This window comes from Stegodyphus dumicola, chromosome 2 (assembly GCF_044657685.1).
Source record: "Stegodyphus dumicola isolate Sdum_Otavi_A_Nest chromosome 2, ASM4465768v1".
NCBI classification, from domain to species: Eukaryota; Metazoa; Arthropoda; class Arachnida; order Araneae; family Eresidae; genus Stegodyphus; species Stegodyphus dumicola.
This window is the reverse complement of record NC_140769.1, coordinates 186,326,635-186,352,697: the sequence shown is the minus strand read 5'-3', so window position 1 is coordinate 186,352,697 and position 26,063 is coordinate 186,326,635. Positions and strand designations below refer to the sequence as shown.

The window sequence follows — 26,063 nt, the reverse complement described above, 5'->3', positions numbered from 1 at the left end:
ATAGCAAGCTTAAATCAGGGAAACAAAGTGGCAGAACACGCTCTGTCGGAAGTAACTCAGAACACCAGCTTAAATAGTATCTTTCTACCCTATAAGGTATTTCTCTCGCCTTCTTAGCGTGCCTTCGTGGTGTGGTGGTCTGCACGCTGGGCGCGTATTCCAGAGGTCCGCGGTTCGATTCCCTGCGAGGGCGTTGCTATTATTCATCTTTCCTGCTTCCAAAAAATACCTAATGTCTCTACAGTGGTGCCCGAACTAAAAAGGTGGTGGATGATGATTCTCCACACCCAGGATTTCTCGATTGGGTGCCCTAAAACAACAGTCGCTCTTTAAAAGGGGGAGTATATAATCTATTCCTCCCTCCTTCTTGGCATGCCTTCGTGGTGCGATGGTCTGCAAGCTGGGCGCGTATTTCAGAGGTCTGCGGTTCTATTCCCGGCGAAGGCGTTGCTCATTTTTCATCTTGTCTGCTTCCAAAAATACCTAATGTCTCTACAACCCTACTTGGCATATCATGCAAAACTGAAATATCATTCTGGCAGGAAATAGAAATGAGGGAAAATAGAAAAAAAAATGTAGCTAAACAAAACTGGTTAGTTTAAAGCTTACTTGCAAGGGATATTCCGCGCTTTCACAACCATTCAGGGAAAATTAATGTGTTTCTTCAAATTACTATTATACATTATAAAATTATTTTCATTCTAACGAAACATAAAAGTAAAACATATAGCAAAGAATACGAAAGTTGGTTTTATTAGATAATATTATTATAATGCTAATTGAAATGTTTCATTTTGTCAGACTTAGAGCTGGCCATCACAGAGGATTGAAAATTGAAAAACAGAGTAGGAAAACCTACAGGAACTGTGATAACTGCACGGACACAACTGATAACTGCACACATTTTTTATTATCCGGCCATCCTTGCTGAATTGCTAAAAATTTGTGTCTTGTTTAAGAGACTGAATCTCTATGATGATAACATTTTGAAAACTGGCAAGGCTGTCATCTTCGCCCACGACACTATTTTAGTAGGCTTTATCATAGACACGAGAACAATAACAACGACATTCTAATGTTAATTGAAATGTTTCATTTACGCCGATTACAATATTGGGTATTTAGTCAAGTCAGGCAGAATAAGGCGTCAGGTTTGTGCTGACTTTACACAAAAGCTTTATTCATATAGGGTAAGCCTGATATATGTTCTTGTTCTCCAAAGACTAGAATGCACTTTTTTAAACGTAGTTTAGAAGCATGAATTAATTTTAAGAAATCTGAAAAATGTTTCGTAATTTATGGCTCAAGAATAAACGTTTTAGTAATAATATAAAATTTCTTTTGTCTGTTTTAATTTTTTATGCTATTTTTAGGTATAACACTACTATGATTTATAGATCCATTTTGTCTGATTTATTTATTACAGTTATAAGGTATTTTTCCCGTCTTCCTAGTGTGCCTTCGTGGTGTAGTGTTTCTGCACGCTGGGCTGGTATTCCAAAAGGCCGTGGTTCGATTACCGGTGAAGGCGAGTGTTCATTTTTCAGCTTGCCTGCTTCCAAAAAGTACCTAATGTCTCTACAATGTTTCAAAAATTGAAGCAACATTAGCTGGTTCACGAAGCGATGACAGTTATTTTAAGAATGCTATTTAGGAAAGATTTTCTGAGTGTGATAAATCAATTTTTCTTTCTGTAATCGAACGATTAAAGTCGAAAAGAGCTATGTTGAAAATTTAGAAAGAAATTTTAAAACATTTATCTTGTGTAAATATATTAGTTTTAAAACATTTTGAATTCCATCGTCCATAAAACATTGGAATAAACTTTAAATAGCTAATCTGTTTTACAAGAAATGCCAGACTATTTATTCCTGTTTAAATTTGTGAGCTATTAATTATTTTTCCAGTTTTTCAGTTTGTTTGAGTTAAGATAAAGATATCATAATGATAGCTTAGTTTGACTCTAAAGCGTATACAGACCGTATGCAATTTTGAGCTTTATGTATCGTTTGTTAAATGTTAATATTCAACAAAACAGTAAAATAATAAAGCAATGAAAAAAATAATTTTTATTTTTACAATACAAAAATTATTCATATAACATAAACTTTTAATACTGAAAATTATTACAACCGTAGCATGTTTCTATTTACTCGCTAATGAGTTCTACAATCATTTTTTTGTCATATTTTTTATGAAAATAATCTTTACTGTACTATACTATTAAAAAAATTCAGACAAAATACTCATTGTGATTCGATCTGCAATACAAATATTGCAGTATAAATCTTTAGTACAACAGAACTCCAGTTATCCAGGATCTTAATATACTCAGTATAGAGTTACCCTGAATTAATTGAGAGTTTGAAAATAAATGTGCTTTTAATTTTTTAATTGTTTTCAGTAATATGAATTGAATAATATTAATCATTTGAACTAAATAAAATAAAATAAGATCTGGCTGTAAAAGCGGATTTGAGCAACAAAAGAGAGCATACATTTTTTTAAATATTTGTCTTTAAAACATAAATTTATCGGAAACTGTAAAGAACAAAACTTTAATAATGAATATTATATCATTAATTTGATTAGTTCATCATGTTACTCATAGAAAATAATGATTTAGTTTAATTTCTGTGCCTTTTATTTTATGCAAATAAAACATAATTTCAAATGGAACACGCTAATGTAAAATTTAAAGTTACTTAAAAAGCCATCTTTGTTTCGTGCAGATTTGGAATAAAACATTTTTGATTCTGATAGCGAATCAGGTGCAGGTCCTTCTCCTTTTTCCTTCTTTATTCAAAATCTCTGTCAAATTAAGGTTGCTTTTCTTTTTATTAAAAAAGTAATTTCTTTATTTGCACGGAACACTCAATTATCTGTGCTAAGTAAGTAACAAAATGATAACTGAAACGTGCGACTGATCTAAAACTTTTTTCTGGATGTAGAAAATATAAACTCTGCAAAACTTTCAGTGTTATAAATGAAGAGAATACTTCGTTCGAAGCGTTCTCTTCTTTTAAATATGGGTTTAATTAAAATAGTAATATAACTTATTATATATTTATTATTTATACTTTATTTATATTTTGAAAGCCTTAAACTATATTTTCAAATATAGATCGATTTATGTGCAATCCGAGAGGTAAGATTTAGCTGCAAAAATTAAGCTCAATTCGAAAACCGAGAATAGGCTGAAATTAAATTCCGCCTATAAATCCACCCAAATAGAAGATTGAAGAAAGAAAAAAAAAAGTTAATTGATTAAAATATGTTATGATTTTATTTCAGCTAGAGGGCCTCTAATGACTGAACACTGTCGCCTTCTTCAATTGCACTGCAGCTGAAGAAGCCTAAACCTACTATATGCTGCTAAACTTTCGAATAATTGATCATCTATACCTCTCATTTCTTCTTAGCTTTCTTTCAGACAAGCTAAAGGTCAATACCAAATCCTCATTCGTTCGAAAAGCTGGCCAGAAATCAGCGCCCGGTCGTTCGCAATATATTGCACCAGTAATGCTATAGACGAAACTGAGAATGATATAATTAATGAAGCGGATGATGGCGATGTTAATTGTAAAATGAAGGACGACTCTAGGTCACTCGGACTTGCTTGCAGCAGAGAGAGGTTTCCGAAGACTGGTAGAAAATTTTGAGTTCATTTTCTGATATTGAGAGGTTTGATTAATGTATTACGATTATATTAAATATATTCGTAATACATTATCAAACCTCTCTACCCTGTAAAATAAAATAAAAATAATTTTTACAGGCTATTTCAATTATTACTTTTCTTTCCTTTGTTCGTTTTTTTGGGATCGAATTATTTGTAAATCATTCTGAAAATTCAAAATTTTAGTTGCAAAAACTGTTAAAAATGCATATAGATGATAAGCATTTAATTTCATCCCAGGCGTTAACAATGAAATTTATTGCATCAAAAATATTCTGTAAAATTCATAACTTTATTGTCTTCTTAATATCCAGTCCTGGAAGCTATTATTTTTGTTTAAAGAGCGAAAAATCAACAAAAATGTATAAACCTCACGCGGATAATGAGGATTTTAGCATCAGTATTTCAAAACTATAAAAATTAAAGGAAGATTATGTGTTTAGAATCAGCATTTAAGAAAATCAAAATTAAATTCGTATATTTTTTTATTAAAATATTCTTTTTATTATATAAGGTATTTCTCCCGATTTCCTAGCGTGCCTTCGTGGTGTAGTGGTTCTGCACGCTGGACCGGTATTCCGTAGAGGTCCGCGGTTCGATTCCTGGCGAAGTTGTTGCTAATTTTTCATCTTTCCTGCTTCCGCAATACCTAATGTCTCTACAATTATAATTATTTTCGTAATAATAAAATATAAATGAGTTTTAATTTTAAGCGAATTATTGAAACTTGATTTCTTAATTTTATCAAAACAGATCGAGTTTCGTAATTTATTTTATCGAAATGAAAATACACTGAATGTAAAATATTTTTGAAATGCTCGTAAAATGTCATAAGCGTAATAACAAAAATTCTTTTTAACTTTCTATTTAAGAAGGAAATTTTGCTCTTCTTCTTTAATTCTTCTTTAAATAAAGTTTTAGAGTGATAATTGGCCTGCAGAAAAAAAAGCTCTCTTTTCAGAATTTTTTTTAATTCGAATGGCCCATTATTTCAGTTGTTTTGACTATTTAGAGTTCTACTGTATTTAGTGTATATTATGCAGTTAATTTACATATCAACAAAATCTTGAATTACTCTAGAAATTATAACAAGAAACAAATAATTTTTTCAAATTTGGTATGTCAAGAACATTAAAAAATTAAAAAGCACATTTTTTTTTAATATCCATTTAGGTATCTGAGGTTGATTTTATCATTTTTAAGCATAAGTATCAAAAGTGATGAAGCATTAATGTTTTTATGATGAACATTAAATGAACATTTTAGAAACATGATCTTCAAAATCTGTTATTTCAAACACAGCATCTCCTTCCCTTTTTTTTTTTTTTTTTTTTTTTGATATTTTTGAAAAATAATGGGACGTAAACTTCATGCACATACTACATTACATCTAATACATATATAAATCAAACCAGCAAATATATATATATTATACATGTGTGTAATGCACATGCGTATATACTTATATATGCATGTCTAATGTAAAAATAAAAATTAAAAAAACTTCTTGAGATTAGATATAAAAATGAGAAAAGACATAAAATATGATAAATTAAATGTTGCAAATATAACAAATATACACATTACTTCAAAAGAGACTCTTGCAAGACAAAAATACTGCTTATTATAAAATTCTCAACGCGTATCAAATTATAAATAAACGACATAACAAACACTTGATATATACTACTTCAAATAAGAAATCACAACCACAGCAATTACTTAATGCTGATAAATCTTCACTTGGAGTAACTACAAGTCTGGCGTCTTTTGGCAAAATATTTATTTGGCAGTAGTTATAAAAACGGTAATAAATAGAATACGGTAACTTGCTTCAAAATTAAATGAGAAAACTTATCATCTAAATTTTACAAATGTCTCCAAGTACCCAAATTATCCGAGTATCTCCAACTGAAGATTACACTAAATACTGTATATCGTTTTCAAGTAAAAAAACTGAAATCGATTGACGATATTCATATTCATGCTGATTACATATGGATACATTCGTATGCTATCTTAAATAAGCTGATTGCTCTGGAAAAGAATTGTCTTCTTTTCTACATTTATTTAATAACATAATGTCCAAAATGAAATATGCGTTTTATGAAGCTCAAAATATATTCCGGAATACAAATGTAGCTTTATTCTTACTAAACCTCGGAATTATATAATAGCGTTTGCCAAAACAAAATATCTGTAAAACTGTTAAGAGAATTGTAACAACTCCCACCAAAGTAGAATGATGTATAAGAGAATTGTAACAATTCCTATCAAAGTATAATGATGTATAGGGGCATTGCCTTATTAATTATTTATTTCTGAAAGGCAGTAAACTTTAACAAATTTTTTGCTGTAAAGTTGCCTTCTTATACTAGTTTAGAACGGTTTGATTTCATTTCTCTGAAAATGGAGTCCTCATTTTGATTGATATATCTACCTGAATGGTAAAAACTGTCTGATTTGCAATAAACCTGTAGAACTCTCAGTAAGACAGATTTTTTTAATTAATTGTGTATGGAGGGATAGAAATAATGTAAAAAGTGTATGGCACAGCAAAAAAATCCTGTGTTTTTTCCTAACTAGCAGTAACTAACATTTTACGATCATAAATTTGCTGCTCGCTAAAATTTGTGCACTTCGCAGCCATGATTCCTACTCAATCAGAAGATTTACTTGGTAGATTCACTACCAAAAACCATCTTTTTTTCTTACGAAGCAAAGCATGTTGAAATAAAGGTAATTCGCTCTGACAGCAGTTTTAAGATCCACTGTCTAGCGAGTTATTAGGGAAACTAAATTTACATAAGTCCACTCAAAGTCTTTTAATAGTAGAAACTAATAATAGATGCTTTCTGCTAATAGTAAAATGCCAAACTTCTCAGCTGTCACGACTATTTGAGGCACACGACTTTGTCACAACGCCATATTGTGAAAGCATTCCTTTACTGTTTGACATTAAATAAAATCCAAAAATCGCACAAGAAAGAGTGTTACACAATGAATGTTTCTACCAGACACCACAAAATCTGAACAATTCTGAGGAATTATCGGTTTATTCGGTTTTCAGATAGTATCTTAGTTTCTTTGTAATTACAATTATCAGTAGTCTTTTTTCATTCCAGCTCTACAGACATTTTCTTTCGTACATGAAAATATGTCTACTATTAATCTTCTATATGGATTTATTAACCCCAATTACAGCCGTTTTAAAGACATCATAGCTAATAATTATAAAAGAAATCATTCCAGATTTTTTTCCCTTTCATGTTCCATTCTCTGAAATTTGGGTACAGGTAAAACTATTGCAAAAATATTTCATATACAATAAAAAAATGAAGAAGCATGCGATTACATGTATCTATCTACACATCAGATTTTTTGGGGAATCGTAACCCAACACTAATATGAGTCTTGTCACTGATATGAAGTACACCGAATTCTTGTCTATCTTGTTTAGTGCCAGCTGCATGATGTATATATTATTTTTTTAATTCTCAACTATCAAGCGTTTAATTTAAAATACAAACTATTTCTATTGACATACAATGGCCAATGGAAAAGAAGTATAAAGTATTAAAGTTTTTAATTATTGTGTACGATTTCACTGGACATTGAATATTTCATAAAATAGTTTCCTTAATATACTTCAGTGAGCTGATAATAGCATTCTTAAATTTAAGTAGAGGACAAAATTGCACGTTTCCCGCATGTAATTTCATCAAATAAATACAAACTGGGTTATATTTGCGACAAATCGCGTTAAGGAAGTTTCCTCAGAACCGTTTGTAATACCCTCAAACCAGCTGGTTGATTTGAATTTTCATTAGTACTGATGACTGGCAAAGGTCGTTTTTCTACATATCCATGACTACTGGTTACTGGAAGCCACAAACGACCAACATCGTCATCAACTAGCTTATTTGGATCAGCCTCGGTTTCTGGTGGATGAGGAAGCGACTGAGCTGGTGCATAGGAAGGTTGTTTTGGTGATTTTCGTGAAGCATCGGGCTTGGGTTTTGTTTGGAAATTCCGGTAAATTGCAATCGGAAGCTTTCGATCCTGAGGTGCGACTGTTGGATGCATTAGGGGCACTTTATAATTAACAGTTGGCTTTTCTGAATTTATACTCGATTGCTTTGGCCCTTGGGTTTCATTTATCTTATTATCCTTATTCGCCGTATGGGATTTTTCGGGTCTAATTGTTCCTAACGGTAATGCAGGAGCATATGATGTATTTCCCATTGTAGATATTTTCACATCTTTTAAGATTTCCTTATCACTAGAAGATTTCATGTTTTTATGATCTTTAGCACTTACTTCGGGTTTCTTTTTCATTTCGTCTTCCATTCCGGGCTTTACTGTCATGAGTGGTACTTTCTTCATATCATTTGTTTTCTTCTCATCTTCTTTCTTCAGACTTATGCTTGATGTGGTATTGGTTAAGTTCATTTTAATTTTAAATTGTTCGGTGATGTCTTCGTGAAAAATCGGAAAATCTTCTATGTCATCTAAATGAGCCTGATTGCCGTAACCTGGATAAAAATCCAAAGATCTTGCTCGCGGAACAGAATCCATAGCTGCTAAGTCTGCACCTCCTCCAAATCCACCACCATCATCCATAGTAAATCCATCAGATGCTCCAAGACCCATCATTTTCAAAAAGTTATTGATGGAATGTCCAACGGATCCAAACCGCTGATTAACTTCAGGTCCGTGTTCTGGGGAATCTGCGAAATCAGCAAAAGCATTGCTAATTTCTAAGCTGGCAGCTTGAAGACCTTCAACGTTATTAAACAGAGGCTTGTGTCGTGGAACAGAAGAAACGTACCGGGCAAAGTTGTAATGCATAGGATGTGGAATTCGATGGCGAATGGGATTTAAATGTGGAATCGCTATATTACCCCCAAAATATTGTTGAGGTATTACATTATGCCTAAACGGATTAAACGCGGGGCGATTTCCATAAAATATTCTAGTTGGGTGAACATAAGATGCAGCACTCGAAAAATCCATAATTGGGGGTTGGAAGGGTCTCCTGATATTTCCAAAATGATGTGATTGAATCTGTTGATTTACACCTGGGTAATGATTCAGTGCCCCATTAAGCGGATTTGTGAATGGATAAAAAACTGGGGTATTAGTCGACGGCATTGCCGTGTGAAAAAAATTCGCATGCTGGGGTTTATTTAATGGTAAAGCATTGGAAAACGAGTTTTTGAATCTGTGAAACCAACCATCTGTTGAAGGACTAAGGAGAGATCTTGGTTCTTGGTTCACAGGTATTTTCTGAAATCTGTGGGAGAAGCTTTGATGATTGTTGGAAGGTAACGTCACAGTTGTTTGATATGGGTGATTTGCTGCCAGATTCATATTTCTGTTTTGTCTTCTGGTCTGTCTCGGGAGTGGATTGGATACGCTTGTTGGCAAACTGGATGTTGCAGATTTCAAAAGTTCCATAATTCTGTTAGGATTCAAAGATTTCTGCAAGTTAGATAAGTTGTCTCCGGGTAGGAGCTGGAAACGTATAGGAGTGTTTGGCTGCAGAACAATTAGAGGCATATTTCTCAAGGAGTTGATGTCCAGATGTCGAGGAAACGGTGACTCCTCGTTATGGTGTGATACAGTTCGTAATTTCTTATTCTCGATAGAATTGGACCTAATATTCACCTTTTCATTCCGTTCCCTCATTTCGGTTGCAAAGACACCAACCCACAACAGGACAGCAAAGACGTACAATTTCATCTGAAATTAAAGAAAAGAAAAGTTAAGAATGCTATTCTTAATTTATAATTTTATTTTTATTTTATGACTAATGCATATTTTAGTACAAGTTACGGTTGTAAATATCTCTTAAATGTCAAATTCAGATGAAAAGAGAAGCTTGAATCTTAAATTCAACTGAAAGCTCTAATAATTTTATATATGAAGATATGAGCTTAAAACACCTTCAGGAGGAAAAACATGCAATATTAAAAATTATTCATAACATAAGAACGGATACCACAAGGTAGGTTCTTTAAATGAAGGATAACTGCTTTTGAAAATTTCCGTTTTCAAAATACGAAACCTAGATTTGCTGAACCGTTAACAAAAATCGCTAAGTACTTAATCAAAATTAAATCATCTTGAATCACTTTAGACTAATTCCCAGTTGAATAATTGCTTCCATCACACTTGTGTTCATACAAAAGCCCAAGTGGATTGATAATGGCAGAACATAACTTAAAAATTCCATCTTTGAGCTTCTAAAATAGGCTTTAGCTAAACTTTCAAGTCCTCTTTATGAAAAATCATTAAATGTTGCTTTGGCGACAAAAATCGTCGGTTTTGCATGGTATAATTCAGTAGCCCATACCTTTAGTTCTTCTTAAATACTTTGCTTAATTCCAAGGTCTATATTTGCACATAATTACAAGTACTACAAAATAAGAAAACAATTAAACATATAAAAAAACAATTTGGAATAACAAATTGAAGACTGTACAAAAAACACAATAAATAGACATAAAATTGCTATTGAAGATTATTAAAATAATAAATAAAAACAAATTCACAAAAAATACTAAATAAAGAAATATCTCTATGCAAACACATATGTTTACATTAACATAATCAAAGGCTAAACACAAATGAAAAAAGGAACAAATCGCATTCTAATTATAGTAAAAAAATAATTGTAAGTATGAAATTATTTTAAGTATTGAATTAATGGAGAATCTAAAAACAGAAATGAACTGGCAGCAATGAGAAATTTAAATTTATGCGTTGCGCCCAGCAAAGAGGTTAGAATAGATGGAGTAAGCATCACGTTTCAAAAATGAAGCGCAAGAAATGTCAACAACGTGACATCACATCTTATCATGGCCGCCACACAGTGTAAGGATAAGACTACGAAACATATTGTTAAATAAAAATTACACTGACTACTATAGCAGATTTCAAATATGAACGTCCGGAGGCTCAGAAAATTGTCTCTAGGCGTAATTTGCGCAAAATATCGTTAAAATTTCCGCTGGTGTTCTAGGTTTTACTATGTCGTATACTTATCCTTTACAATTTTCGTGTGCCTTGATTTTATTGAATCTGAAACAGTTATTTGCAATTCTTGTGATTTTTTTCTGTACTAAGTAGCAAAATCATTTATGTTAAATATGAAAGTTAGAATAGGAGACTTATAAACATTCAATAATGAAAGCTAACTTGTAGACAACGCCGACTGGAATGTAAAGAATAAGTCGTGAAGTGATACCGTGACGTTTCATCGCTGCATTTTCATTGCACGGAGCGTACGGAGGAGGGGGGGGGGATCTTACTCCATCTATTCTAACCTCCTTGGTGCCCATGAAGTCCTTACGTGGCCTTTCGTGTTACGTTGTCATAGATATACATTTCCAGTTACAAAGGTGTTTTAAATAACGCAAATATTCATGTTTTTGCATTTTTAAATTTTAAAAAAAATGTATTTTATAAAAAGCATGAAATCTAGTTTTCATACTACCTGGTATCTATAATATTTAAGAAATTATATAATATTAATGTAATTTTTAATTTTATAATAATATTAATTATTATAATATTAAAAATTACGTACCATTGCAACAAGTTAATTATCTAATAAAGGTCTGAATATTATCAACTAATTCCAACTTCAACTGTATGCCGAGATTAGCATGAAAAGTTCATGCTGTGTTCCGGCTGTCAGAACTTCGTATCCCATAGATGGGCGCTTCAAATAGAATGTATCTCCAGGAGGACAGGATAGAAGATGGCGAAGGGGAAAAGACCTGCTACCTTGGGATAGTTGATATCAAGATAGCAGTTTTTCCCCCTAATAGATAATTTCTCCCTAATAATTTAGATAATTAATTTGTTGCAATCGTTTGCGAGGTTGAGACCTTGCCAACCAAAGATGTGCATTTGAGTGTTTTGCCATCAAATTAACACAACGCCACGTTTTCGGTTTCATCCGTTTTGTGCGCTCTTTGAGTTTTTCACTAAACTGATTGTGCAACTTTTGGTATCGTTCATTCGCTTTCCCAACACTGTTGTAAATTCAAGTTGGAATTCCAATATTCCTCTTTTCTGCCTTTCAGAGTGCAATACGACCCTAAGTTCTATGATAATTATTGCTCATCTGGATGAGTACTATCACCCCTTTTAATTTGTAAAAACAATTTAGAATCACCCTGTACATTGGAAATGCATTCGCATTAAATTGCTTCGCAGAGCACTAGTTTTAACCACTCCTGTGCAGGTCGCCATAAAATCGCACGAGATGAATGGATTCTTTACTCTTTTTCAATTTCTTCCTTCCTGACGTAAAATTTTTATCGCATACAGAGAATATAATGCATTGATTTTTCACTGCGTATTTTAATGATAAAATGTGGACATTTTATTGCAAAAAAAAGTTTAATATATTCGTGATAAAAAATTTTTAACATTCCAAAATAAATGGCATAAAATATCATAATACAGCTGGGTTGTTTCATAAGAATAAATTGAATTTAATTAAAAAAAATAAATTTAAATACATATTAAATTAAATTAAATTAAATATTCTTTGCGCCATTGCTGCAAGGAATGAAATTTAAATTTAAACAAATTTAAATTCTTAAATACGTATAAAAGTAAAAAAGCAAATTTAAATTATAAAAAAAGGAAAAAAGCCAAAATAATTTAAAATAATTTTAAAAAGTGTGCAAACATGTAAAAGATTTAATTCTCGAACTAATCTACAATATCATTTAAATTCAGAAGCATAAGCAAATCAAGTGCAAAATCTATTCATGAAAATAAATCTACTAATTTAATAAATTAAAATTAAATTAAACATTTTTTTTTAAAAATGCATATGTGAATGACCATAGAGTAGGCAGGAGACAGACTTATCAACGGGAAGTTGCCTCCAAACCTAACTCTCCAATCATTCAATTCGTGTTTCGTCATTCATGCAGGCAAGGGTAAAAGTCAAAACCAAAAGTAATTCCAATAAAGTGGTACCCTTAGAAATTAGCATTTAAGTATTAACATTTAAGAATTGAAGTTCAAAAAGGAAAATACTAATGAAGTCTTTTGAGTAACAAGCAAGTAAAGTCAAGAATTAAACATTTTCTTAAAAAATTAAATTTTTTAAAACTTAATTTTTTATAAAATAATAAAAAAATCTAGAAACCAATGTATTTTAGAAATCCTCGTCTACAGAAACTTCCCCTACACGAATATACATTTTTTAAAATTATTTTAAATTATTTTGGCTTTTTTCCTTTTTTTAGAATTTAAATTTGCTTTTTTACTTTTATACGTATTTGTTAAGAATTTAAATTTGTTTAAATAATACAGCTGGGTATATTTTCTTAATCGCCTTTAGGCAACATTACCACTTTTCTACTACATGACATTATACGTTAAAGTTATGAGTAAGAAACAGAGCACTGTGTAAAATGTTGTTATAGCCATTTAAAATATGGGATTGGACGGTACACACTCGAGCACTTAGGCATGTTTTTCGACTTCTCAACAACTATGTTATTTACGATATGCTGCGTCTGTTATCTCTCCTCTCTACAACTGCATTATTATCTCTCTTCTCTCGACTTCCAAGTTTCGGGGTGTTTTGTACTCTGTGTTGTGTCATAAATGATTTAGAGATTTTCTGTTCGCCTAAATGCACGTCAAAACCGCTGTACGGAGAGCAGAAAATCTCAGTTACCCTTGGTTCGTCGAAGATCTAAGGTTTTATTTTTACTCATTTCAAATTCTATTAATCATCATACAGGAAATCCGATTTTAGAGAAAAGTTAAGCGCAGGGAATGAAAATTATAGGAATTCTCGCTGAATTTAGTTAGATTTATTAGTGAGAGGTTAAAGCTTCAGGCCATTTTTTAGGTATATTACCGGCAGTGCTTAAATTCAGCCGTAACCAGTGTTGCCAAAAAGTTTTGGTTTATGACTCTGATGGCATTGAAATTACAGTATTCTTGGATTTCGTGACGAAAGCTGGTACAAAGATGGGGTAAGTGTGGGGAACAAATAAAAGGAGCACATAAAATTCAAAAATAAAATAAGTTAATTAATAAAAAAATAATAATAAATAAATCTGAAAGGTTTCAGATTTTAAATTACGTCTAAAGGGGCTTTTTTTAACATTTTGTGTGTTACCTTTATTTATTACATATCATGTTCTTCGCACTTAAACCATAAAATTCAGTTCAAGAGCAATATCGCGAAATAATTTTAAATTGAGCACATCTTTAGAATTTCCGATACACAGTCTTACGCGCTGGTGATATAAAGGTTTATTCTGTACAGCTTTGCCATTGCTCGCTTTGAAATTCTTGAGTTTGTTAATCAAAAATTCGTTAAAATTTTACAAAATATAAAATCGATAATAAAACAAATTCCAAATTTCAAATTTGGGCTTCCAGATGCTCATATTCGCAGTAAGATTACGTCATTCAAAATTGGATGGCTCTAGGTACCGTTGTTTTATGACATAGCGAGAAACATATATATATTTATGCAGATTCTTCATTATTTAATTTCTTCAAATATAATACAGGGCGATAATATTTGGTTGCAATAGTTTGAAAAGTGAAACGAACATTCAGAGTGATTCGACGCAAAATCGGAAAACGAAAACAATAGTCCCTCAGGGGCAAAGCTCGTTTGGACTAATAAGGAGTAAAAGTTATTTAAATGCGACATAAGTAATTTTTACCCTGTTCTCACAGATTTTATGAGCAGAAGTCAGCTTTTCTAATATATATATATAAGTATAAAATATGATTGCTACCCTAACATAATAATAATAATTGGCAATCTCTAAATTAACCCTTATATATTCCCCTTTCTCCCAAATTCCAGACCATTCTGATGTCATATGACTCTTACATAACGCTGGTTGCAAATGGTACTAAAAAGCAGTCAATAACAGCTTAGCTTTGCATACGCACACGCTCATTATAAATGCCGCCATTACTTTATATAATTTTCCTGCTTCTGCTCTCTATCTAGTATATTCTGATGTGGAGGGAAGTGGTTTTGAACCATAGATACTCCGTAAAACATAATCCTTGGTTACATCGCATTAACTTTCCTTGGCTCTCTTCAAATAGTCTGTGTCGCTCTGTTCGCATTTTTATTCCTTTTTTCATCGCATATTGTGATGCAGGTAAATTTTATAATGTGTGTAAAGCCCTGAATGAGTTTATATTCTAAATTACTCCAACAAGCTGTGTCATAAGAAAGCAAAATAAAGGAATGTGAAAAAAAAATGCTTTTTGAATCTTCAATGTCAGCTTCAGTTTCTCCACCACTCTCGCCGCCTGACTGCGTAATGTTAAAGGAATATATCCTCTAGAAAAACGTTTAGCTCAGCAGCTCCTTCCATCGGTCATCGCTTCCAAGTTCATCTGCTTCGAATAAATCACCATTACCAGAAATATATATGTATATATATAGAATTGTTTTTCCCACATTAATTGAGGTTTATGTTTCTTTTAAGTTTCGATTCATGACATGTTATTCTGTGAGTCGGTTCTTAATCAATGCTGAAAAATGAGTACTCATGCGCTACGATAGCAGGAAAGCCAATTTTCAACACTTATTTAAACCTAAATAAATTATTCCACGGTTATTCTAAATTAATTTTAATATATGTGTATTTTAAGATTGATAAAATGTGTTAAAGCAGAGAAAGCGGAATAAGGAAACGATGGAATCGAAAAAAATTCGCGAAATCGCATAGACATAAATTTTAGTAACACAGATTTATCCAAAGTAGCAAAATTTACACATTATTTTTTTTTTTTTTTTTTTTTTTTTTTAGCCCAAACGGCTGTTGTTAATTTCATTTTGGCATTTTGGGTTGGTTCACTATAAATGTCGGTTCACTTTTCAAATTGTTGCCACCAAATATTAGAGACCTGTATTATATTTAAAGAAATTAAATAATGAAAATTCTGCATAAATGTATGTACGTTTCTCGCATTGGTGATAAAACAAACGGTACCTAGAGCCATCCAATTTTGAATAACGTAATCTTCCACCGAATATGGGCATCTGGAAGCCCTAATTTGGAATTTGAAATTTGTTTATATTCGATTTCATATTTTGTAGCACTTCAACGAATTTTTGATTAACAAACTCAACGATTTCAAAGCGAGAAATTGCAAAACTGTACTGAAAAAAAAATATTTTTTTTTTCATCTCCAGGCGCGCGAGACTGTATCGGAACTTCTAAAGATGTGCTCATTTTAAAATTATTTTGCGATATTGCTGTTGAATTGAATTTTATGGTTTAAGTGCGAAGAACACGATGTTTAATAAATAAAGGTAACACACAAAAGTTTTAAAAAAGGTCCCTGTGGGCATAATGTAAAATCTAAAAGCTTTCAGATTTTATTATTAATATTGTTTTCTCCTGTCAAGCGCAAATCTCATGCCGCCAACCCCACATGGCCGCTGGTGGTCCGCTGGCCTGCAGGGAACAAGTGTTCTTTATACTGATTGGTAGAATTTAGTCGGTTTACAATAGCTCGGCAGACTTGTTGTTGTTATCTTGTCCATGTATTTCATGGAAGAATGGTTGCAGAGCCTTAAGAAGGTTGGTGAAGTAGTTCACCCCAATTTTGAGGGAGAGCAACCCGAGGGGGGAGGTCCGGGGGTCTCCCACCCCGAAAAAGCCCTCATGCCGCAAAGACACTATACATTTACAAACATCCATCCCTTCTTCGAAATTCGAACCTTGGTCCTTCTGTAGCACAGTAAAATCCCGTAATCACTATACCATCTGGGCGGTGTTCGGCAGAATTGCTTCCTAGTATTATTTTAGATAAAAAAAACGGTTATTAAAATTAAATTATAGCATTTATTCAAATAATTTCTCATTGCTTAGTTAGTAGCTAATTATTGTTTGTTTACGCATCAAATTCTTTTTTAAATTATGTAAATCCTACCGCTGACGATATCTCCAGCAATAATATAGTAACTTCTTACATCTTGAGTGTTAGTCGAACGGTTGCATTCTCACAATCTAATCAAAAGAATGATTCATTCTACAGTCACAACTTTCCTTGAATATTATCTTTCTTATCAGCATAGTACTTTATCCTGTAAGTTTGAGACACTAAAGTTTATTATTTATTTCATCGTGCATCTTCTATATTAAAACATTTTTTTATGCTGCCCTAGAGTTAACTAAAACATATGTAGTTAGAAGATGCAATATGAAATGCATATACTATAAGACTAGTATTCATTATAAAATATTACCAAGAAACCTGGCTAAGAATTGAAAGAAGAAAAATTTTTATATAAAATGTTAATAACAAAGTGTTGAATATATCAACGTAGGAAATACAAAACAAAATGGCAAAGAAAGTTTATCCTCATTTAATATTTTGTTGTCCCAGAATATTTTATACAAATAAGTCAAACTGATATATTAACTTCAAATGAAAATTTAAGTATGCATAAGAAGAAATTTATTGCCATTTATTTCGGTTAATGTTATGAGTGTTGGTTAATCAGTGCTAGTTAATGTTTCATCTACATTCTTCCGAAAGAAAGAATAGAGCATTTTTATCATAGCATGTAGTATGTTCTTTAAGAGCCAGTATGAAAAAAATTTAAAACAGTAATCAAATTGATAATAAACATAATAATGTATGATAAGATTTTGCGCAACTGAAACAGAAAAATGAAAAATAATGTACTTGACATACCCTATTTCATGAAGACATACCGTTTTCGCCCCGTAGTCCCCCCCCCCAGTGGCTTTATAGTTCCCAGTAGTTTATTCATAAATACTTTTTAGTTCGTATGTACAGATAAACATCATCAGGAATAAACTATATCAGGAACTAGCAAGAGCAGGATATTTTTTTTCCTGCTGATGGCCAGTATAGCCCCAAAGTTCCAAAGTAACAAATAAAAAATATTTATAAAGTACTGGTTATATCAAGATGAAACTTAGGAGGAAAATGTGAGAGGATGAAGGAAGAACGGTATACATTATATAGTTGCGCCATCTATCGAGGTCAGAAAGAACTACATAGTGCTGTGTATCAGATAGAGGTCGATTTTAAAGAGTAGCTGTATAACAGTCGAATACAGGTAATCGAAGATCTTATAGCATATTTTTTATTATATATTTTTTACTCAAAACTTGAGTTTTTAATATTCAGGAACTGAGTGACCCAGAAAATCTTAACCTCTAATAAAATATAAGTGTGGAGGTCAAAATCTGTGTTATTGAGAAAAAAGGAAATACGTATATGTCGCCAGAAATAAAGAATAATAAAGAAATTAGGATGAGATTTTGATTAAAATACCTCTCTTTTAATGAAAAAAAGAAAGTACTTTCAGACATACATGAAATAAAAGTAATTATGCAAGCAAAAGCATATGGCAAACTTCTCAGGAAAATTGTTTGGGAAAAGGAAAAAGGAATTTCGAAGTCTTATTTATTACAGGTTTCCTAAAGCAAATTCCCAGGTTAGTGAAGCAATTAAAAACCAAAAGTGTGATTCTTGAAAACAAACGTGTTATCATAAGTCAGAAATTACCTTGCTTGTAAGCAAAATAACATATAGTAATAGAAATTCCAATGTTTCTATGCTGTTTGTTATATCCAAGAAACACAGCAAAAGAAAAAAAAAAAAAAACAGACAATAAATAAAAAGTTTTAAATAACAAATCTCTGCAAGCTACCATATAAAAGAACAATTAAATAATAAGAATTAAAAAAAAAAAAAGAATTAAATAAAAATAAGCAATGACTAAAATCGCCATGATAAACAAATCCGTGCAGCTAACAGAGAAATTAAGAAAACACAAATAGAAAGCGGTGTTAATCAATATAATAAAGTGAAATATTATAAACAGAGAAAAAAATAAATGAACAATTGGATTTAAACAAAGAATAGGAAGAAAAGATAAATGAATGCTTACAGATATCCTGCGATAAAATATTAGAATACAAATGTATATAGAGTTAAGTTTAAGAAGAAAGATTCTATTTTTCTATTAGTATAATACAGCTGAGTATCTATTAGTATACAACTGATAAGAAAAGCAGAACTGATAATATTTCACTATATTAAATCTCATCCAAAACAACCAAAACTTTCAGACAGGAAAAGAAAAAATACTTTTTTCGAATACATTAAGCAAGCAATGCTAAATAAAATCAATATTTAACGTATTGATTGATTAATCAATGCTTAACGAAGCTTCCCAAACCATAGACCTGTTATATACTAGACGGAGCATCGCCATTCAAAACCGGGTGAAAAAGTGGCACAGGAATGAGCTGCAGGAGTTTGGGCATGAAATGGAACAGACTTTGGCGTACTATCGCCATGGCTGGCGATTTTTTTCTCTCTTTTCTCTCAGTTCGAAATGCGAACTTGGAAAGACGTCATTTCGTAGAAGCTGCCGTTGAATTTGCAGAAGAGGTTAGATCGATAAACACCAGCCAAAATTAATAATTTCCCTAAAATTGAACACTTTATTTTAAAATTTAACTTTATTTTAAATTTTAATTTTTAAAATTTAAATAATTTTCATGCTGTAGAATAATATTTTGCAAGATGTCCATCGGCGTCTACCAAATTTAAAATAAAATTAAAAAAACTGGAGAGAACAAACTAAATAATAAACTAATAACTAAATAATAAACTAATAGCAAACTAAAAAATAAATAAGTAAAATAAATAAATAAAAAAGAAGGCTTTTTAGTACTCAGGACAGAATAAAAAATAAAAAAAATAGATAACATAAGAAGAATGAGTGAAAACAGAAAATAGTACAAAAAGGAAATTTAATATTAATACGAAAAGGAAATTTAATGTTAATACGAAAAGGAAATTTAGTGTTAATACGGTGTATTACAGAGAACTACAGAGTAGGCAAATCAAAGTGAGAAAGATATTAAATAAAATGAACTAAAAATGAATGTCAATATAGCAGATATAAGTTAAAAGGAAGAGAGAGAGTGGTAAATAATTAAATTATGAAACAAAAAGGTGGTAAATTAAGACTTCCTTTTACTAGCAATATATATATTATGCACGTTGCACAATGTAGTCGCACTTATTTTAAATAATTTTAGAAGGTAAAATTTAAATAATGTTCATTATTTTTAAAAAGAAACTTAAAACTATTAAATTTTGAAATTTAACTGCTATATAATTGCTATTTTCTTAATACTTAACAAATTATTAATATTTGAATAAATGCCAGAAACATGATATAAGAAAGAAAATACGTGATTGAAGGTAAACAAATTTGTTATATTTGGATGCAATAAAAGGATATAAATAAAGTCATTCATGTCCCCCCCCCAAAAAAAAACATAATTTTATGCAGTTCTTACACAGTGTTACATCAACATTACCAAGTATTAAATACATACATTACTACTTCGCACATGTCCGCATGAGCAAACGCTAAGAATATATAAACAAACGCATTCAAAGCAGTCTGTTGGCGTATAAAAAATGTCGCGAAAGCAGAATACTAGACTAATTAAAATTACATAGTATTACTAAAATTTTAACATTTTTTTCAGAAAACAGTTATTAGAAACATACATATATATTAAGATACTTTTATTTAAATGTTATTTCAAGTATGCATATATTATATAAAATTAGAAAATCTATTTTTTATTAGAAAAAGGCAAGTAGAGTGGATAAAAAAACCTCTACATTTTATAAAATTAGGTTTTAAAACATTAGAAAAAGCTCAGTTGTGAAATGTTACTCCTCCATCTTTCACATATCTGGAATTACATCCATATGCGGAGCACGAAAGTATCATTTTTGAAGTCCGAAACAATGCGCTTACACGCAAAACACTTGCTTCTCACAAATTCTCCATAGAACTGTAATGGTAAGGAAGATTCGCGGGAAATACGATCTGGGAAATGTACCAAATGTCACGTGGTTCGTATTCCTGTTCCCCTTCAGGGTTGCCGTTTCTCTCTCTAGTACATTACAGCTCTATGTCCCAAACAAAATGCGGCATTACTGCGAGAACTGGAGAACAACATCAATGGTCCAAAAGCAAAACAATAATAATAATAATAATAATAATAATAATAATAATAATAAAAAGAAGAAATCGAAATGAAGAGTAAACATGAAACGTGAAAGGCAAGTGATATCGATTGGAGATGCTGTGTCATTTCCGAGAGTGAAACACATTTATTTGCGTCAATTAATTCCGTTTGTGGTAATGAATTTAAGAATTTTGTACGACAACATTTTATTTGCAGATAATTAATTGAAAGGCAAGTAATTTGCAGATAATTCTGTAAATGAATAAAATTAATTAAGTAATTTAAGATAAAATTTAAGCTGTACAAGATAAATCACTTCCCTGAATATATCTTCACATAGAGTAGAATGTTTATGAAATGATTAGGAACTGAAAACTAGTTTTGAAGATACTAAAACAAGAAGAATGAATGTAATTTATATAAATTTGCAGCACTAGTTTCGAAGGCTGAATAGAACTTGCTTCTTCAGCAGCAGGAATGAAAAAATCTTTAATCATTTTCCTTCTACAATTATTTTTCATTTTTTCCTCCTGCAGCTGAAGAAGAAGTTTTATTTCAAACCTTCGAAACAAGTCTTGCAAATTTATGCAACACATGCTGATTCTCGTTAAGTATCTCTAGACTTTGTTCTCGGCGTAGTATTTTAATTAATTTCGAAAACTCCGCTGTTTGAGAAATAATATCTACAATAGATGTTTGAAAATTTTATTATCATTCCAAGAATCTTTATAAGTATCTTATTGCGTTATAAAATATTGGATTTATTAGATCATTGAAAAGCCCTCAAAGGAAGCCTTTGTTGAGAATTAAAGGAAAGCGCGAACCGTATTCACATCACACATAGGGTAAACCATGAGAATACTCATATAGCCAGCCATTCGTGAGATTTGAACTTAAGTCGAACTACCAGAGTTCTTATCTACTCGACCGTTGGCAACAATGCTACTATATAAAAGAAAACGTGTGCTTAAAACTATGCTATCTTGCAAATAGAGGCGTAGATAGTGTTTTCAGCGCCTGGGGACAGTTAGAGATTTCGCGCCCCTACTGCTTGCTAAGAATGGAAAACATTTAATTCTAAAATTTCGTAACTTCAGTTTGGCGTCTTCTAAATGCTGCGCAAGGCAGATGTCTCTGCTTGCGAAGATAAATAGCTAGAGAACTCTACTATTAATCGTCTGCATTGCTCTGCCTGATTATGCTTGTAACACATGCTGATTCTCCACAGACACAACACAAAAATTTAATAATTTATAATGTTACAGGCTATTAAAACGTACTTCGACGTCATACAAAATGCACTATTTTGAAGATATTTATGAATAAGTCCTGAAATAATAAATACATGTTTTTCCAAGATAATAATAATATATATTTAAATTATTTACGGTAGGAATACTGCAGATAGAACAACACCGATACCAAATATGAAATTATATGCATAATGAATTTAAAATATCAAGTTAAGTATATTTTCCAATAAATTACTTCTATTTTAAGGCTTAAAATACAATTCTTGAAGGAAAAATGAGTTTTGTTAACTATCTTTCAAGGCAATTTATTTTCCTGTTATTTTTTAACTTGAATTTCTGTCTAGAATTCTGAAAATTAGTAGGACTGTGTAAATTCGAAATTCTGCTGATTTATTATTATCAGAAAATGTTAAGAATAGTAAAAAGCATTACATTAGTTCTCACACTTTTTTCGGAAAATGCACATATTTATAGTAACGCCATCTAGTGAAATGAAATGTAAGTAATTTACATATCCATGTTTAAGTCTGCAAATGTATAATAAATTGTATCAACTGCTTGAAAACACTGTTTGAAAAATTAAGAGAAAATCCCAGAAATGTGTTAGCGTTTGATTATAAAGTCTACTGCATTTCTAATTAATTTTGCTTCTTATGTTACAACAAACGTATTCTTAAATATTCCATGACAATTTGAAATAAGTTGTATGCATGGAGATTTATTGATCACCATGGTCATATGTAATGAAAGTTATGTTTCAAAACTTTAATTTATAATTCGGCTGAATCTTGGACTTGATATTTCATTTGGCTTAATCACGGGACCTAAATTTTACTTCGACTTAATCTTCGACGAGATACCAACAGCAAACTTTTATAAAAGTTTTGACCAGGAACAAAAGGAACTGATGTCGCGGAACAAGTGTGTATTAAGTGTTATGAAAAGGAAATAAGATCATTTATTAATTTTTTTAATAATTTTACTCGTGATTTCTGTAATTATTGTTTAATAATAATCACAGAAATAATAACTGACTTAGAATATTTTAACACTCATCACTCTTTCCTTTTTAAAATGAATTCAGTTATTTTTTAAACTTAAATTTACTTTGACTAAAGAAAATCTCAGTAATATTGAAACATGGGATTCACTACTAGAAAAATTCATGAAAATGTTTTAATTTTTCAACAGATTATTTTTCCCTCGCCTTCTAGTAGTGGCGCCGTCTATTGAAAAGACACATAACTAGAATTATAAAATTTTATCCAGATATCATCATACAAAATGAACGCGAAAAGTAAAGCAGTTGGTCTAATCTTCATAAATAATAATGCAGTTAATTTCTCCGCTATTTACCTCACATTGTGGTATATTATTTGGGAGGTAGAGAAAGTATTCAAATTATGACTCAATTAGTTTTTAAATATTTATTTATTTATTTACCAGTTTAATATAACTAAGTACAGGAAAGAAACTTATCATGATGATACAAACTCAAAAGTCAAAAATATAATTGTTTTTTCAAACTTATGAGCTCATCGTCACTATGGCAACTCGTTACTATGCGATGAATCTAATTGTTGCGAGAGTGGTCCCCTTCCAGTCCAGAGAACGATCTAAAAGAAGCTTGGCATGGTTGAACAATTTTTACGCGTCTCCCAGACTTAGTAAAAATTGGAAACGTTTGGTTTACCTTAGGATCAGGTTCAGACTCTTTGTTGTTACTTACATGATTTTCTTCTGGAGAGTCTACTAGTATGTATGTAGGCTTTAAGCGATCTACGGATACTGTAGGTTCTGGTGGCACCACAGTGATAATAGGAAGCCATCTAGAAGGTAAATGAACTTGAAGAAGTTTCAGAAAACATTTTTTTTTTTTTCCCTGAAGAAGAACTAAAAATACAAATTGTAATCTTGCATTCAAATGTGAAAAGAAGTGTTTAAATTCATTATATAGTTGACAATGCACTCAGAAGCTATAATGAAAATTAGGGAAAGAAAAGAATATAACAGTGTTAAATTAATTTAGATTTTTTAAGTTATAAATTAATTTTTATATGCATGTTATCGGGAAAATGTGAAAAGCAAATTTTCTATAATATGCGTATTTTTAGGCAAACTATGAAATGTCTGTCTTAAAATTTTACATATTTGCCTTATATATTGTATACATATTATCAGAAGTACAAAATATAAGATAAATACCAATGCTGAACTGCTAATTGATACAAAGTAGCCGACTAGAACGACACTTTGAATTGAATTTAGTTGCCTTTTACATATACAGCACTTGTAGTAACTATTTCCATTACCATTCAGAGATCATTAAATCCAGAGGTAAGTGTTATTGCATTTCGTTATTAATACACAAAATTTCATTTACAAATAATACAATATTCACAAGCATTATTATTAGGCCATATGCCTTCTTTTTATTAGACTTATCATCTTCATTCTTCCATCAAGCTCGTTAGCTAAGTTATAGACAGTGGGGTAGCTAGGATTCCAGCGCCCGGGGACAACTGAAGAATTTGCGCCCCTTTCTATGTGCCAAGAATGCAAAACATTCATTAAAAAATTTCGTAGCATTAATTTGGCGCCCTCTGGATGCTGCACCCGGGGACAGATGTCCCCTCTTGCCCCACCTTAGCTACGTCACTGGCTATAGAATAACAACAGAGACAAGACGCTTTGATTGCCACCTAACGGCGCTAGCTATTAATTTATAATAGTACTTCAAATTCAGCACTTGAACTTGCAAATACGTATCACAAATCTTTGGCCGTTACTCGTAGATTCAGCGAAAGCGGTTAACTAAAGAGTTATTTTGTATTTAGAAATATCTCCAAAACTCAGTAGCCCTTAGTACGGAAAATGACTTGTAATCTAGCACAAAATTTATTCAGAATTCCTCCAGCAAATCCAGGTCAGTAAAAATCATTTCAGTAATTACTGCCAACAGGTTGCGGAAGTCACCCTATCCCTTATCGATGTACGGCTTAGAAAGTAAAAGTACAGAAGAAAATATTTTAACAAAATTCCATTTTTCATTTCTCTTGGGACTGAATTACCAGATTCAAGTTTTACCTAGGATGGCATCATCAGTATTGAAGCAAAGAGTACACAAAATATTAACATCATGATCTTCCATATTATCACTCCTTTACTCTCATGTCTATAGATCGCATGAACGTTTTGGTGAGAACTTGCATTATACGGGCAGCACTGATTTCTTTCAAACAGATACACAGCAGGTAGAAGAATCGAAAGCATATTTAGTAGATATGTATTTATCATTACTTTACATTATGAACAACAGTTTTGTCTGTGTTTTCCGTCTTTTAGGCTAAGATGATTTGTTTCTTCTTGTATTGTTTGAATATTGTCTATTATTTTTTTTTTTCAGTTCCTTTTCCCTCTATACGTCTTGTAAAACATTTTGTGAAAAGAAAGTTGATGTTCTCAGACCCATTTTGGCTCTGTAGCTAAAGACAGCTTCATAAGGCTTTCTCTTAATCTCAGAATGAAATGAGATACTCTTCATAAGCTATATAAAACATTGCCCCCCATTACATCGGTCAGTTTTTCAGCTTGCATCCACGTACACAGTATATTTTCAATATTCTATTTAACTCTTTGGATACTTCCTTGGCTTTCTGGGATGTTTTTCTTTGGACGATCTTAAAGCCGGCCCATACTCCTTTACACTTCCTAATACATTATTAGCAAATTCTGTGCCATTGTAAAATCAATAACGTTCCAAGCGTAAATATATCCACGAAGTTACGTGCCACTTCTTACGTTGTCGTTGAACCTTGAGAACGACAAATTTAGTGAATCGATTTTTTATACTTCTATAAATTTGTATTTCTTCTCAGAATGTGACTGAAATTCGATAAGATCCATTTGATAATGACAAGAATTCAGAAAAAAAAGTTACAGACTTCATTACAACACTCTTTTTTAACCCCCCTCTTTGCATAACTCACAAAGATGAATGCACAATTAAATATTATGAAGAGAAGTTCTTGCGCTGTTATTAAATTTCCGTCAACATTT

The 26,063-nt window shown here is 31.5% G+C and overlaps 1 protein-coding gene across 1 annotated transcript in view; it reads right to left on the bottom strand.

Moving 5' to 3' along the window:
* Nucleotides 1-2,046: 2,046 nt before the first annotated feature.
* The window catches only part of LOC118200551 (uncharacterized), a 46,774-nt gene continuing 22,757 nt past the window's right edge, over nucleotides 2,047-26,063 (bottom strand). Inside the window, exon 2 of the mRNA XM_035372513.2 lies at nucleotides 2,047-9,424. Coding sequence (XP_035228404.1) covers nucleotides 7,442-9,424 — 1,983 coding nt within the window. The 3' untranslated portion in view covers nucleotides 2,047-7,441. The remainder of the gene's footprint in view (nucleotides 9,425-26,063) is intronic.